Genomic DNA, 16,003 nt, shown 5'->3' on the forward strand with positions numbered 1-16,003 from the left:
TGACAGTCTGCAGAGGAATTATAGCAGTCAAAATCTTGGCAGATGAAATACAACAGAATAATGTGAGGTCATGCACTTTGGCAGGAAACTTAAGTACTGACTATTATCTAAATAGGTAAACACTGTAGAAAGCTGCAGCATAGAGGGGTTTTGGGGTCCCTGTGCATGAAACCCAAAACGTATCAAATAAAAGCAGATAATGGGAAGTAGCAAATCGACTGTTGCTTCCCGACCAAATTTATCAACCCCTTATAGTAGCAAACACTGAAATGTGTCTTTCGGATTTGAAGCTACTCCTAAAATCCAAATAGTAGGAGGAAACCTCAAGCTGAAACATCTTTACAAAGAATATAACAGGATGTGAAAACCCTGACTTTGTATGTTGTGTTCATAATGGTATTTTTAAATATTGCTTTGGTGAAATGCCTGTGCACAGCAATGCTGAAGCAAACTCGTGTAACGTTATTTTGCTTAAGGTAAAAGATGCGCTCAGGCCATTCTGGGAACATGGCCAAGGAACCAGTAGCAATGACATTAGCAGTGAACTGGAGCAGCTCTCTCTGATTAAGAAATACCACATGGTAAAGACAAGATTAATTTTAAATGAGAAAATATTTGGCAAAACAGAAAAATTAAATCAAGACAAGTCACTGGGATCCTACTAAAAAGTATTTTATTAATTTGGTCTTTTATTTGTTTTTACACCAGGTAACATACTGTAAGAAACATACATGGTTGCAATGCATCTGGCCTCATTACAAACTAAACAGAGGGATGGGTGTGTGTAAGTAACAATGTAACGATGACAATAAAAACTAGTCAAATATTGTCAGATAGTAAACCCCCCCTCCCCCCCACCCAAAAAGGTTAACTTTACTCTCTGCAAAACTGGCTGCGTATCATCTGAGCCAACACATGGATATCAGAAAAAGCTTGAACAAAAGAAATTAACAAAATATTTAATCCGTTTTGAACTTTCCTTCATATATTTAGAACATTTTAATTCTCAGAATACAAAGTTTCTACAATTAACTTCTCCCTATCTATAACGTAGTTTCTGTAATCTACATTACGATGCAAGCTCAAGAATGACTGCATTTAAAAAACGAAAAAAATTAAATATAGAAAGACTGCAAATAGCTTGAAGAGATTTCTCTTAAAATTAAAGAATTGCATGTAGCTAGGTAGCTTTTCTATTTCTTTGTTGTTGCAATAAAATCATCCAATTAAAATTACCTGTAAAAACTACATTGTTTAACTAAAATTACTGCAATCAAAAGAGTCTGCAACATCCAGCTTACATACACGTCAGTGTCTCAAAAAGTTATGTTTCACCTTTCCAGAGACTGGCACTGATTCCAGGGTTCAATCTTCCTCATGCTCCATGTATTAGCTGGTAAAACTGCATCATCCAATTGAACAATTTTTAAACAAGGGAAGAAATAATAATTTTTCCAATTCAACTTAAAAATTTTTGTCGATATCTAATTTAAACACCAACACTTCAGATTCCTAACAAAACAAATTGGCAATGTTTGGTTAATATCCAGATTGTTAAAAGTGCTGCCATGTCAGGGGATCTTGCTAGGTTTCTTACAAAACTTATCAACCTGTTGCAACATTGTGCTTAAATGGATTACTGTACATAAAACATATTACAGAGTTACACAAGACACAGAATAAATTGGAATCCTAAAATTTAGAAACCTTAATTACATCCAAGTGCAACCAAGACAGACCCTTCTTCCAAATTTACAAAAGTCATACACTTGACGTTCATTCGTAATTGATGATTTGAAGGAATATAAATAGTCAAAGCTCTTCGCACAGATGAAGAATTGCCTGAGAAACAAGTTGAAATTGGAAAAGCCACCACTAGTGCTCAAACAACCTGCAAGGTGCGTTGTACTTTTTGTTAAAAATGGGGTACGTGAAATGCAATGGAAATTAGTTACTACAAGTAAAGCATTTTTTTTTAAAAAAAGCCCACAGAATTGTTATTTATCAATCTGCTGCAAGAATTCTGATGACCTTCTTAGCCACAAGTATTTTTAATTACACCACCTGTTCTAAACTAAGAGCGTGTAACAAGCGAAGAGAAACAGACTAAAGAGTCAAATGAAAAATAAATGGCTTTGAGCTTCAATTTTTACAGGCACTGGATATTACCAGACTAAATGAAGGCTTCTTCTTTTCTGGTTGAAAATGCTAGGGTATCAATCACATGAACCTAAACTGGATTTGATGAATCGGTCTATAGAAAACTGGAAGAATGCTCAACTGAAGGGGCGCAGTTAAGACAGAAATCAACTACATGAATTGTGTCCCTTTAAGACCAAGTTGCGTCAAACATCAAACTAAATTTCTATCATTATCAAAACAAACAACATGTGTGTCTGGAAGCAGCCAATGACTTAGGATTACTCTGCGAGCAATTTAGATTTTGCTCAAGAAGAGAGATATCTTAAATTTTCAACTTTATATCTATTGCTTATTAACAATAGAGGGTGCTTGGGTGAAGATTGCTAGCTGCAGAAGAGAATTTTACTGAGATGCTTTCTTTAGCAATTCAGCAGTGAAGGTACAGGTAGTTTAAGCACTGGTCAGAAGATAGGAACATGTCATTCTTAATTGTTCATAGTGTTATGCTCTGTTCAGGCCTATATGCCTTCAGTATGGATGCTCTTTTCAGTTCTCACCAGTTTCCAGATGGAATGCTATACTGTTGCCACAAACCCATTTATGTTCGATGGATTAGATAGAAAAGACTGATACAAGCAGCAGGGAGATGTTACAATAACTACATTATGTTTACACTGAATTTTGTAATCCATTCCCACAACGTTAGAAATTGGGGAACAAATTTGCAGGGAGTATAAAGGCAAATACAATAGAAAAGCAATCATATAAATGAGCACGGATGTTGAATGGCCACTGTAGCCATTCATGGGACAGACTGACGAACGACTATCCATGTGGGAGATGGATGTAAAGGAATTATTGATAGAGATGATGGGGTGGGGGCGGGAGCACTTTTATTCCTCCGGATAAAAGGAGACTGAAAAGTATATAAAAGAAATCCTTAGTGGATTTAAACATTTGACCCACTAGGTATAGCAAAATCCCAGTTAGTACTTGGGAGTTAATTCCTGCATCATTTTGAATAGAATATCTCCATTTGAATAAAGTGAACAGGCTATCGTCAAACTGGCCCTCTCCACGGATACAGTATTGTTTGCTTGGACATGCCAAAAGTAACCATTTCCATCAGAAATTAAGGGGAAAGGAAAAAACTTACCATTAAAATTAAAGCAGAACTCAGTTACAACTGTAAACAAAGTTATTTTCAAGGCACAAAACTTACTGCAGCAAAATTAATACCAGTACATGGTAGATTACTTACATTTTAAATATGTTAAATGAACTTGCAGCTTAGTAGCTAATAAAGCCTTCCTCAAGCAACTTTTACAACCTATTAAAATCCTTTAGGAATGTATGCTGGTTGTGTAAAGAATAGGAGACATCTATGTTTTACATGCAACTTGGTTGAAAAACTCTCCCTCTCTCTCACACATACACACACAAAGGAGCAATTCATTTTTGCCAGCAGGGAAATCAACAAATTGGTGCAATGACCAGTTTTTGCTAAGCTGTTCTGTTTGGAAGATGATCACATTTATAACTTCTTACATGCTCTAAGCAACCAAAACACTTTTTAAAAAAAAAATGTATCCATGCCTGACATAATCATAGAGCGGAGAGTTCCGCTAACACTAGCAAAGCACTTGCTAACTCAGCTCAGGGATATTTGCACTCCTCTGAAACAAGGCATTTTTGTAAAAAATAAAATTAATTAAATAGTAAAAATTCTGCATCATTGGGGGATAAAAAGATTGGGAAAGTTGGCAATGCATTGATGGTCTTAAGTCTCTTGTAAAAAGCAGTTAAAAGCAGAAAGCTGATTTTATTGGTGCAGTCCTTCCTCTGGGGTCCTCCGCACTGAACAGTTCAAGTAACTCTGAAACAAAACAAAAAAAACAGTAAGTTCAAAGAGCTGCAAAATTGTCTCATTACATACACATTATGCTGTGGCGTAACTGTACAGTTTCATTATTACTCCTGTAGAAGTATTATTACACAATGCAAAGGGTATGGAAATAATTGGATTCACACTTTTTGGCCCCACAGGATGAGAAATGCATCTAGATGAGGATTTAAAGTTAATCAGAAAAAGCCTCACAGATGATCTGTGCGACAGACAAGTCAGCACAAAGTTGGCATGAACACCTTCACAATACCAAACACAGAAAATCACATATGCCTATGCATCAGTCAGTAAAACAAATCAAGATGCCACAATACCAAGTCATCTTTATTTCATTTGTGGGATGTGGACATAAAGCTGGGACAATTACAACATTTAAAAGGCACCTGGACTGATACGTGAAATGGGTTAGAGGGATGTGGCCAAAAGCTGGCAAATAGGAGGAGATTAACTTAGGATATCTGGTCAGTATGGACAGATTGGACCAAAGGGTCTGTATCTGTGCTGTACAACTCTACGACTATGTGACCTAGTCCAGCATTTATTCTCCATCACAATTGCCCAGACAGCATTTAAAAGTCAATCACTTTGCTGTGGGTCTAGTAACATACGTAGGCTAGATCAGGCAAGGATGGCAAATTTCCTTCACTGAAGGGCATTAGTGAACCAGATGGGTTTTTAAAATGAAAATTAACACTACTTGCCATTAGGGGAATGTGAGGACTGCAGATGCTGGAGAGTAAGAGTAGAGAGTGCGGTGCTGGAAAAGCACAGCTGGTCAGGCAGCATCCGAGGAGCAGGAGAATCGATGTTTCGGGCATAAGCCCTTCATCAGGAATGAGGCTTCTGGTTCGGGGCTGAGAGATAAATGGGAGGAAGGTAGTTGAGAAAGCAATAGGCAGATGAAGGTGAGGGAGAAGATTAGATTACATTAGGTTCCCTACAGTGTGGAAACAGGCCCTTCAGCCCAACAGGTCCACACTGATCCTCCAAAGAGCAACCCACCCAAACCCCTTTTCCCTCTGACTAATGCACGCAATTGACAATTTAAGCATGGCCAATTCACCTAACTTGCAGATCTTTGGACTGTGGGAGGAAACCGGAGCACCTGGAGGAAACCCACACAGCACAGGGAGAATGTGCAAATTCTACACAGTCACCCGAGGTTGGAATCGAACCTGGGACCCTGGTGCTGTGAGGCAACAGTGCTAACCACTGAGCCACCACACCGCCCACAAGGACAGAGAAGGTGATAGGTTGGAGAGGAGGGTGGAGTGGATCGATGGGAAAGGTAATGGACAGGTCAAGAGGGCAGTGCCGAGTTGGAGGCTAGGGACTGGGATAATGTGAGGGGAGGGGAAATATGGAAACTGTTGAAATCCACATTGTTCCTGTGTGGTTTCAGGGTCCCAAGGCAGAATATGAGGTGTTCCTCCTCCAGGCATTGGGTGGTAAGGGTGTGGTAAGGGTTTGGCAATGGAGGCGGCCCAGGACCTGCATGTCCTTGACAAAATGGAAGGGGGAGTTTAAGTGTTCAGCCACGGGGTGGTGGGGTTGGTTGGTGCCAGTGTCCCAGAGATGTTCTCTGAAACGATCTGCAAGTAGGTGTCTTGTCTCCCCGATCCTTTCTACCTGCAGCTCCTCTTTGAAGGAACTATGAATCTGCCAAACACCTCAGGACCTTACTATTAAGTGTATAAGTCCTGCTCTGACTTCCCTTTCCAAAATGCAGCACTTCATATTTATCTAAATTAAACTCCATCAGCTACTCCTCGGCCCTTTGGCCCATCTGATCAAGATCCAGTTGGACTCTGAGGTAACCTTCTTCACTGTCCACTACACCTCCAATTTTGGTGGATGAAGTTTGACATGATTAGGGAATTCAAACTTCACCTGCTATGGTGGGTTTCCAATAGTGAGCAGATTTGATCTGGATAGTAGCATTTAAACCTTCTGCATAAAGTTCTGTATTAACTACTTGGCACTGCAAAAGTGATTGACTAACTAAATCAACCGAGCTGCAAAGCCAACTATTCAGGACACTGATCCTCAATGTCACCCTGACTAATCTCTCTCTACATCCACACCCACCCCAGCTTTATCACAGGGGTGAGGATACCCGTTTCTCCTGTAGCTCTGGTGAAAATTGGTTAACTTGGTTTAACAATCAAGGGATGGGCTACAAATGCTAGTTTTGTTTACGCCCCATTAAAAAATTTTACAATAACCGCACCTTCTGAGAACAATCCAATACAAATTAACTGAGCACTGTATTGCCCTAAAATGTTTTTGGTCAACAGTCCAAATTTGCCCACAATCTTATCCCCACAAAGTCTCCTACTTTCCAAAGTTTATCAAGTTAGAAATTTTCTGCAAAACTAAAAACACTGCTTGTCTGCCCCACCTACTGGTATATTTTTTTTAGATTAGATTCCCTACAGCATGGAAACCGGCCCTTCAGCCCAACTCCACACCGACTCTCAGAGTCATTCCCATATTTACTCCTGACTAATGCACCTAACACTATGGGCAATTTAGCACGGCCAATCCACCTAACCTGCATATCTTTGGACTGACGGAGGAAAACCGGAGGAAAACCGGAGCAACCGGAGGAAACCCACACAGACACAGGGAGAATGTGCAAATTCCACACAGACATTTACCCGAGGCTGGAATTGAACCAGAGTCCCTGGGGCTGTGAGACAGCAGTGCTAACCACTGAAACACCGTGCCACCCCAAGCTGATCCCCATTATGATGGTAATTTAACATTCAAGGTTAAGAATGAGCACAGCAGTGCACATAGATGTACATGCAAGTAACAATGATTCAACTTCTACCAAGAGAATCAGTTTATTTTAGTGTCTGAAGGCAATGAGCAGAATTCAAATGTTAGAGCACAGAAACAGGTCAATTAGTGTACAGTCTGTGCAGTTATTTTTATTTGTTACTTGAATTTATGCTATCCAATTCATTCCCTTCCCCAACATCCTTTAAAATTTCACTTTCAAGCTATTTAATTGGTCTTTAAACATGTTTATAAATTCTACTTCAGTGGTTGTTTGTGGCACGGACTTCTAAATGTTAATTATCTCATTGAGAATTTAAAACATTTCCACCTTTGTACCATAAATTTACATCCACTTAATGTCTTGCCAACCAGTGGAAACAATCTCACTTATCACATCTTTTTGTAATCTTGATTATCTCAAATCAGGACAATATCTTTAATTTCAGTGTGAAAGTGCACTTCTAGTAAATAGTCTATGTTGTTCATTTTTAATGCATTTGTGTTCTTCCTATAATTACATGTAATATTGTAATTGCTACCAAACTATAGTCTTATACAATTTCAACATTAGCTTTTTTCTTAAATAGACTATGCTACAATATACAAAACCAAGAATTCCATCTGCCCTTTTATGATTGCCAATTTCAGTGAGATGTCTTGCAGCACATTAAAAGGCCCTCAGCTCTGCTTGTTCATTGTGAGATTCTCTAATTAAGGAGCATTAATATTTTATGATTTGGAGATGCCAGTGTTGGACTGGGATGTACAAAGTTAAAAATCACACAACACCAGATTATAGTTCCAACAGGTTTAATTGGAAGCACACTAGCTTTCAGAGCGTCGCTCCTTCCTCCACTATCACCTGATGAAGGAGCGACGCTCCGAAAGCTAGTGTGCTTCCAATTAAATCTGTTGGACTATAACCTGGTGTTGTGTGATTTTTAAATTAATATTTTAGGAATAGTACTACAAGGCTATTGCCTCATCTAGTATGGTTAGAACACTTCAAAAACTATCACTTCATGATCGAGGATAGAATTTAAGGAAAATGCCTGCCATCATTTTTATTCTTTTAATTGATTACATTAATACAAAATAATCCTATTGTTTCAAGTTTCAAAAGTACAGAGATTCAAAACAAATTGTCATTCGCTGCTGACAGATTAAGCTCATATCTCAATAGCTGGAGTATGTGATGACCAGTAGAGCTCAAGGTAAAGTCAAGTTGAGGTCAACGCAAGGCAGACTTCATCAGTTTTAAAGCCAGGAACTATCTTATAATCTCAACATGTAAGACTGAACACGCCTGGGTAAAATAATATCAATCTGAATGTCAAGCAACAGCACAGAGACCTATCTGTTCTTGTATAGGTGAATCACTATTATTGGAACAATTGAAGGTGGCCATTCAACCCACTGAATTTAGACCAGACAGGAGGTAATCATCCAACCTAATCTCACTTCCCAACTCTTGGTCAACAGTTAGCAGGTTATGGGTCTTCAAGTGCATGTGGTCCCTGAACTCCTTCTGCATCTCCAACATCAATGCACTCTCATTATGGACTTTTCAATCAATAGGGATTCAATCAATTGACTCTATCTTGACTTTTAAAAAAAAAATACACTTCACGTAAGTCTTCCTCTGTTCCAAAGTCACTTGAAGCTCAACTCTTGTAAAGGATTCTATAGGTATATACAGGATGCTATATAGTACAATGGCTACTGCAGACTGTGATCCCCAGAACAGTTTTGTTGCAGCTCATTGGATTCAGGAATCCAATCTGTTACATACTGAAAAAAAATCCAATCGCAGAACTTTATAAAATAAGTGGTCAGTCTGGTTAGCCCCACCAAATTAGTCTAGTCTACAGCAGAACCAAGCCACTGCACAGGCACATCTCATACACTCTCAACTCAGAGTTCTGCTTAATAGTCAGAATTAACTCTCACAGACTTCCACCTTCCTTTCTGCAATTGTTTGATTGCTTAAATGTTGAGAATTAACCACTCTGAAGGAGCTACCTGGGATTAGTTGCTGAGCCCAGCAGTGTAACTGAGCTGAACTATCTGTTTGCATTATTACCCTACAGTTTTGATTAATTTATTGTTGTCACTTGTATCGAGGTACGCAGTGTTGGATTGCATGCTACAGACAGATCGTACTATACAAAGTGCATCAGGGTAGCTGGACAGAGTGCAGGATACAGAGTTACAGCAACAGAGAGTTTGCAGAGAGAGATCAGAATAAACAGTTTTCAGTGACAATAATTTAATCAACATGCGGTTTATACCATTGTTGCACAGAAATCAGCCAAACGGGCAGCATAGTGGCTCAGTGGTTAGCACTGCTGCCTCACAGCACCAGGGTCCCAGGTTTGATTCCAACCTCGGGAGTTTGCACATTCTCCCAGTGTCTGCGTGGATTTCCTCTGGTTTCCTCCCACAGTTCAAAGATGTGCAGGTCAGGTGAATTGGCCAGGCTAAATTGCCCATAGTGTTAGGTGCATTAGTCAGAGGGAGGTGGGTTTGGATGGGTTACTCTTCAGAGGGTCGGTGTGGACTGGTTGGACCGAAGGGCCTGTTTCCACACTGTAGGGTATCTAATCTAATCAAACCAAATCCCTGATGCTACCATCAAGGGAATGAAAGGATGAAGAAAATTGGAGCTGGAAATAAAGTTACTCAGAGAGAGAGGACCAGCTTGAACCACCGATATAAAATCAAGTGGCTTACCATCATCTTCAATTTTCTTTGCATTTCTTAGAAGAGGCCACAATCCTTCAGGTTATTCTTGATGATGACATCAGTGACTGCATCAAATACAAACTGCACGTTCTTTGTGTCGGTGGCACAGGTGAAGTGTGTGTAGATCTCCTTAGTATCCTTCCGTTTATTTAGGTCTTCGAATTTGGTCTGGATATATCCTGAAGCCGCATCATACTCGTTTACCCCTGCATTCAAAGAAAAAAAAATCATGATTCACATGGAAACCAGAAATAAATGGAAAAGATCAGTTAATCTGGCAAGTGCTCAAACTTTGCTCCTAACCACTTAGTCTGCTTGGTGGACACAGCCAAGTAAATTTTGACATGGCCATCAATTGAAGTTTCATTTACCACTCTGTTTCAGAAGAGGGAGAAAATAATTCATGCAGCTTCTCACTCTGGAGCAGCTGCCAACCTTAGAACCAAAGAAGTGCTATTTCCATCTACATCTTATCAATTGATTTTAGCTTGTCAAATTACATTTCAATTCTATTTTGGTAATTTAGTTTCAGGTGCACACAGTTGAAGATGTTCTCAGCACCACACACAATTCTGCTAACTCTGAGCATTTGTCGGTAACATGATGAAAGGCTCTACTTTGGTTTCTCTCGACCACAACTTGAATGCTATTGCCAGTTTTAGTTCCCAAGACAGAAGAGAGAAACATGACGCTGTACTGGCAGTATACAAGGCTGCTATAAATAAGGCTTATCCTGATCATTGTAATTCAATGATAAGGAAAACTGGAAAACTCTTGAAACTGAAATGGAGTTACTGAGAGAAGACCTTAGAGAATATGAGCAATATTATTTGACAAATTCAATTAAACAAACATGTGCTAGCCACATAAGCTAAGCTCACGAAATATCAATGTGACACAGATTGGAGGAAGAGCTACTTAACACAAGAATGATCATTTGAAATGGTCTCCCAAGTAGGAAAATGAAAGTCAAGGTCGTCGATTCACCAACAATGCAACCTGCTAAAGGAAAATTGCACGTTCTTCTCCCAGGACAACACATCAAGGTATTCATGCTCTTAGAAATTAAAGTCATATCAGAACACTCATTTGAGATAGACTAGAATTAGTAACAGAGGTTTACCAACCCTTCTCGTTTCACCAGCATTAGAAAGCCATGGGAGAAAAATGAGTTTAAGTGTTGCTACTACATTCATTGGGAATGTATCTGGTCAACGTCAGAAAACAGAAGTGCAAATGGAATGGAGTAGCACTAGGAGGCTGGTCCAAACAAATTGAGACTCAGTCATCAAAGTCAGTGGGACTAAAGATTTCATTTAACTGCACTGATCCTGCAACCCAACGTTCAGAAGATTTAAAAGAGAACAGACAGAAAAATAACAAAAAGTATATTTCCCCCAGTGTCTGCAGGGGTTTCCTCCAGGTACTCCCCAGTTTCCACAGTCCAAAGATGTGCAGGTTGGGTGGATTGGTCATGCTAAATTGCCCACAGTGTTGAGGGTGTGCAGATTAGGTGGATTAGCCATGATAAACGTAGGGTTACAGAGATGGGGTGAGTCTGGGTGAGATGTTCTTGTGGACTCGATGGGCCAAATGGCTTGCTTCCACACTGTAGGAATTCTTTGATTCCATGAAATAAGCTTACTCAGTAAACATCTCCGTACTCTGACTTGTTGCCTGTTTAGGGAGAAGTAGTGAGATAGAATCAGACAACAGAACAGATGTCTGTTATGCTATACCTACAAAATCTTCGCTTCTGGAGCCGGTATTGATGCAATGCAAATTGACTGTGCACATGGTACAGTTGTACCGGTCTAGCTGCACTGAACAGCAGCTAATCATCCTGGGTTGGGGAGAAAGCCACTCCAATCCTCAGAATTACAATTCTGAAAATGCTTGTGGGTTAAGCACTTAATTAAAAACAACCATCTCTGCCTGCTGCCTTTACATTGATTTATTTAATATTATTGCTTCCAGGTCTCGAGTCTCCAAAGCCTGAGGCAAAGTGCACACAAAGGATTAACAAAAAAAGAGTGAGCTTCCACACCATACGGGCTCAGTAAGACAAGCTGTTTCACAATTTGAGTCAAACCTTGGCAGCAAATGGAAGCTTCAAATGAGCAAGCTGAGAAATTGCCTGGATATTTGGCCAAGCAGTGGGCTTACTTTCATATTGGTAGAATTTTATGTAGAAGTTAAGCGCTTCGAATCTATAATAACAATTCTGAAAGCTATAACATTTCTGCAGGACTACATCTTTGCCTCTTGCAATACTCAGCAAAAGGGGGGGGGGGGGAAGAAATAAAGTGTGCATCAGTGTTGCATGGTAGATGAACAATAAACAGCTTTTCAATTCCCACAAATGACATTCAGAGAAGAGGTGTTTTTTTTTTAGGAGGATGTGGGAAGAAAGGGGGAGACATGCCTAGCAACCAATAAAAGGATGACAACTGAAAAAAAACCTGGGAGCATGTAACCTTTTGTAACCCAAGTGACATTTCTGTTCAGATAAATTCCGTTAAGGTGACTATTCGGTGGTGAAGGTGGTAGAGAGGAGCTGGCAAGAATGTGGGAGACATTCTGCATGCTCTCCCATAAGGTGGTGACAATTGCAAAAGCATGGAAGCAAGTTACTACACGGTCTGTTCTTAGATGAAAACTGTGTTCTTTCTGTCCTTCCCTAAGTATTTTTCTAATTCTGCCTTTTTCATACCACTATGTAGCTGTGCTTGGAATCTAAAAACTTAACGGGGAGGCATCAGTCAGAGAATACAAAGGAAAAATTAAGACAAAACATATTCCATCTATGGACCAGTGATCAAGTGCATCACCTGATTTTAATCCGAACAAGGTCCAATGCCTGATGCATGGTGTGCTCCAATTTGGCAATAAGAAATGAATCAACCAGAAATCCTATTCTTGAACGGTATCCAGTGCTGCCAGTTGGAAAATTTTGCATAGACACCAGACAAGGTACCAGACTTCATTTCCATGCTCCAATGATCCCTAATATTACTGTTAAAAGTCACACATGGACTGGTCATGTGTGCAGTAAAGTGTATTTCAACATACTCAAGTACATTTAGAAGGGAGGGAGAGATAACTAGGAGAGAAAAAAATGTCTTTCCCTTTCTTTCAATTAGTGGAACATGGAATTTGAGAATAGTCTGAAAAAAAAACTCACGTTTCAGACTGAAAATGCCAAAGCTGCTCATGAACATTTTCCAAGCTCTCAGACTATTATTGATCTACTGATGCCTTAACACATGGTCCCAAGTGGTCAAGTTTATAAGGAACAACATGTGCAGAATTATATAGAACAGGTTGCCATTTGGCTCATCATCCCTCTTAACAGCTCTATGAAAATGTTACCCAACTTGTCCCACTCATGTCTTTTCCTCCAAATCCCTAAAAAAGTTCAATTTCTGATATTTCATAAATTCCATTTTGGAAATTAATGTTGAATTTTCTCTCACTAATCTTATGAGCAGATCTTTCAGGAGCAAAGGGCTGTGCTCCATGGGGCACAGAAATACAAATATAGCCAGCTCCTTTCCAAACAAGAACATCTGGAGAGCACAAATATCACTGCCAACTGCACTTGGCAGAAGGGCCATGGTGTTAATGCAGGAACTGACAAAAAGTTATTCTCTGTTACTGAGTGAAGTGTGGGTCTCAGAATACGGTAAAATTAATGCAAGCTAGATAACACCAGATGGGAATAAGTCAGTCCCTTTCATCCAAAGTGTAAGAAGCATGACAGTGAATCGCTCGTTAACTGTAAAGTGCCAGACATACATGAAATGCAAATTTGCATCCATTGTGTATGCACAGTATCTGCCAGAAATCTGCTCACCAACTGCAGTGGGCCAAACGTCAAAAGTCTATTCGCATTTCTCAACTCTGTTACATTTTGCGTTAATACTACAAATCCTTTTATGATAGGCTAATTGCCAGATGATTGACATCATTACAATATGATTTAAGGTCCAATAACTTAACATTTTTTCATAATGGAAGTTATTCAGAGATGATATGAAGCTGGGAAACAAACTACTGTATTGATTTTACAGTTTTTTTCAAGATCACTCAACTTACATTAGCAAAATAATTATGCCTTGGTGCACAAAAGCAAGCTGAAATTCATAATAAGCTAAAGTGCCTCTGATACAATTAATGCATATTAACTACATGTTTATAGACATTCACAAATTGACGTGTGTTTCAGGCAATAAAACACCACATGGTGACCTAAAGAGAAGAAATGGATGCTAAGAAAACGGTGAAGAGAAATTCAGGAAAGTGCTCTGGAAAGCTTAGAAAGAGAATTCCAGAGTGGTAGCTGCGTGGGAATTAACATTTTTGAGACTAATGCTAAAACAGTGCACTTACAGTGGGGAAGAAGGTGATGCTGTAGTCTATAGAATGAAGAGCACCCTGAGACTGCTGGGTTGTACACCATACAGAGGACAGGTGGAATGAAGCTGTATTGTTACTGAAAAGCAGGGAATGTGCTAAGCAAGAAGAAACAATCAAGATCAGCAGTGAAAGACCAGACAGAGATGAATAAGATAAAAATAACACAACACCAGGTTATAGTCCAACAGGTTCAAATTGGAAGCACACTAGCTCTCGGAGCGACGCTATCACCTGATGAAGGAGCGTCGCTCCGAAAGCTAGTGTGCTTCCAATTAAACCTGTTGGACTATAACCTGGTGTTGTGAGATTTTTAAGTTTGTACACCCCAGTCCAACACTGGCATCTGCAAATCATGAATAAGATAGAGTATGTTATGCATTTAGCTGCATGCAGGAGTTCGGAGTGAAGACGTTTGAGAAAAAAAGATCTGTAGTGGTCAGCGTTAGAGAAATGAAGTCTCCATTGTCAAGAACATAGATGAGATCATTGGTGGTGGGGCTTAGCTGAGACAATCTAAGCTATTAAATTGTGCAACCTCTATATTATAAGCCAAGATTCAGTTTAACCAAGTAACTAAGGGAAACAGAACTGGCTTAAGACATGGAAAGATTTTTTTTTTTAAAATGAGCAGCCTTGGCTTATGGATATGGGTGCATCCATGCATTAATACTGACTGATCCACGACCTACTTTTCAACTTAATCATTCTTAAAATCTCCAGAGAAATCAATTATTTTAAAAAAGGGAACTTCCATGATGCTGACAGAAAGAAACTGATTGACAAAATTTCACTTTTTCAAAAGTATTATTGCAAAAAAAACTAAAATCGACATGATTCAAGCATAACTAACTGGTAAAAGGATATCTAAAATAAAAGGGTAAATTTCTCTATAAATGACCAATTTTTTTTTATATAAGTACAGAACGCTCAATACTACCTGCACAAATATGGGATTATATTCAATCTTTCAGTCTTTCCAACTGCTTCTATGTAGGACTTATCACTTCCCAACTGCTTTCACCCATTCACCAGTAGCTATAATCCAACTTCCTTCTGCATGGTCAATACAAGGCAGACACACTCACTTGGATTGCAACAGTCCTGATGTACAGAATCTCTAAGATCTAGTTTCTCCAACTCCCTTTTACTCTAGACCTTTAAATGGTCTTGCAGGCTCTGACAACATTAAAACTTGAACTCCTTCTTCTCCCATGGTTCTTCGCCAGTCTGCAACATCTTGGCCTTCAGTTCCCAACTGAATAACACAAAGTAACATAGTCCCTGTTCTTTTCTTCTGGCTTTTCTTCAATAGCAGGACAGTTTAGAAGGCTGCCAAATAAAACATAACAATGGTATGATCAGGGAACCAAGTTTTCTTCAGTGGGTCATGGAACATAGACTTGGCCAGGTCAGCAATCTTTGCCCATTCGTAATTGCCCTTGAGGTGGTGAAGGTGCGCTAACTTTGTGAACTCCTTTAAGTACACCAACAGTGTTATTAGGAGATCCACGATTTTGACCCAGTGACAGAGAAGAAACAGCAATGTTGTTCCAAGTCAGACATTGCGTGGCTTGGGAGGGAAGCCTGCAGATGGTTGAGCTCCTGAACATCTGCTGCCTTTGTCCTTCTCAGTGGAAGCTGTGGATTTGGAATGTGCTTTTGAAGAAATTAATCCTCTTTCAAAATGCTCCTCAGCTCCTTAAGGGGGATATCACATGAAAATGCAAGCTTTCCTAGCACAAAGCTCATCATGTGATGGAGTAATGAGAATGATGGCAAATAGAATAAACTACCGACCATTGTGGGAAACTTCACTGCAAAGTGGCATACAGATGAGGAATGAAGTGTCTGCCAAGCATGGAATATACCAGAGGTGACAGGCAGCATGTTTGGTAAGCATTTCATTTGAAAGAAAGCAACTTTGATGCAGCAGCACTCTCTCAATACTCTATCGATGGGTTGGCTTACATTACACAGTCACATCCTAGAGCAGGTGCTGAACTG

General features: G+C 39.5%; 1 protein-coding gene across 1 annotated transcript in view; it reads right to left on the reverse strand.

The window, feature by feature from the left end:
* Positions 1-656: 656 nt before the first annotated feature.
* LOC122558862 (guanine nucleotide-binding protein G(i) subunit alpha-2) overlaps positions 657-16,003 on the reverse strand; it is a 251,113-nt gene continuing 235,766 nt past the window's right edge. The window contains exons 8-9 of the mRNA XM_043707721.2: positions 9,569-9,786; positions 657-4,018 (exon numbers count right to left, since the gene is read on the reverse strand). Of these exons, the coding sequence (XP_043563656.1) occupies positions 9,596-9,786 (191 nt within the window). The 3' untranslated portion in view covers positions 657-4,018; positions 9,569-9,595. The remainder of the gene's footprint in view (positions 4,019-9,568; positions 9,787-16,003) is intronic.

Source organism: Chiloscyllium plagiosum, unplaced genomic scaffold (assembly GCF_037043375.1).
Source record: "Chiloscyllium plagiosum isolate Xiang-an unplaced genomic scaffold, Cpla_swu_hap1 HiC_scaffold_14, whole genome shotgun sequence".
In the NCBI taxonomy this organism is placed as follows: domain Eukaryota; kingdom Metazoa; phylum Chordata; class Chondrichthyes; order Orectolobiformes; family Hemiscylliidae; genus Chiloscyllium; species Chiloscyllium plagiosum.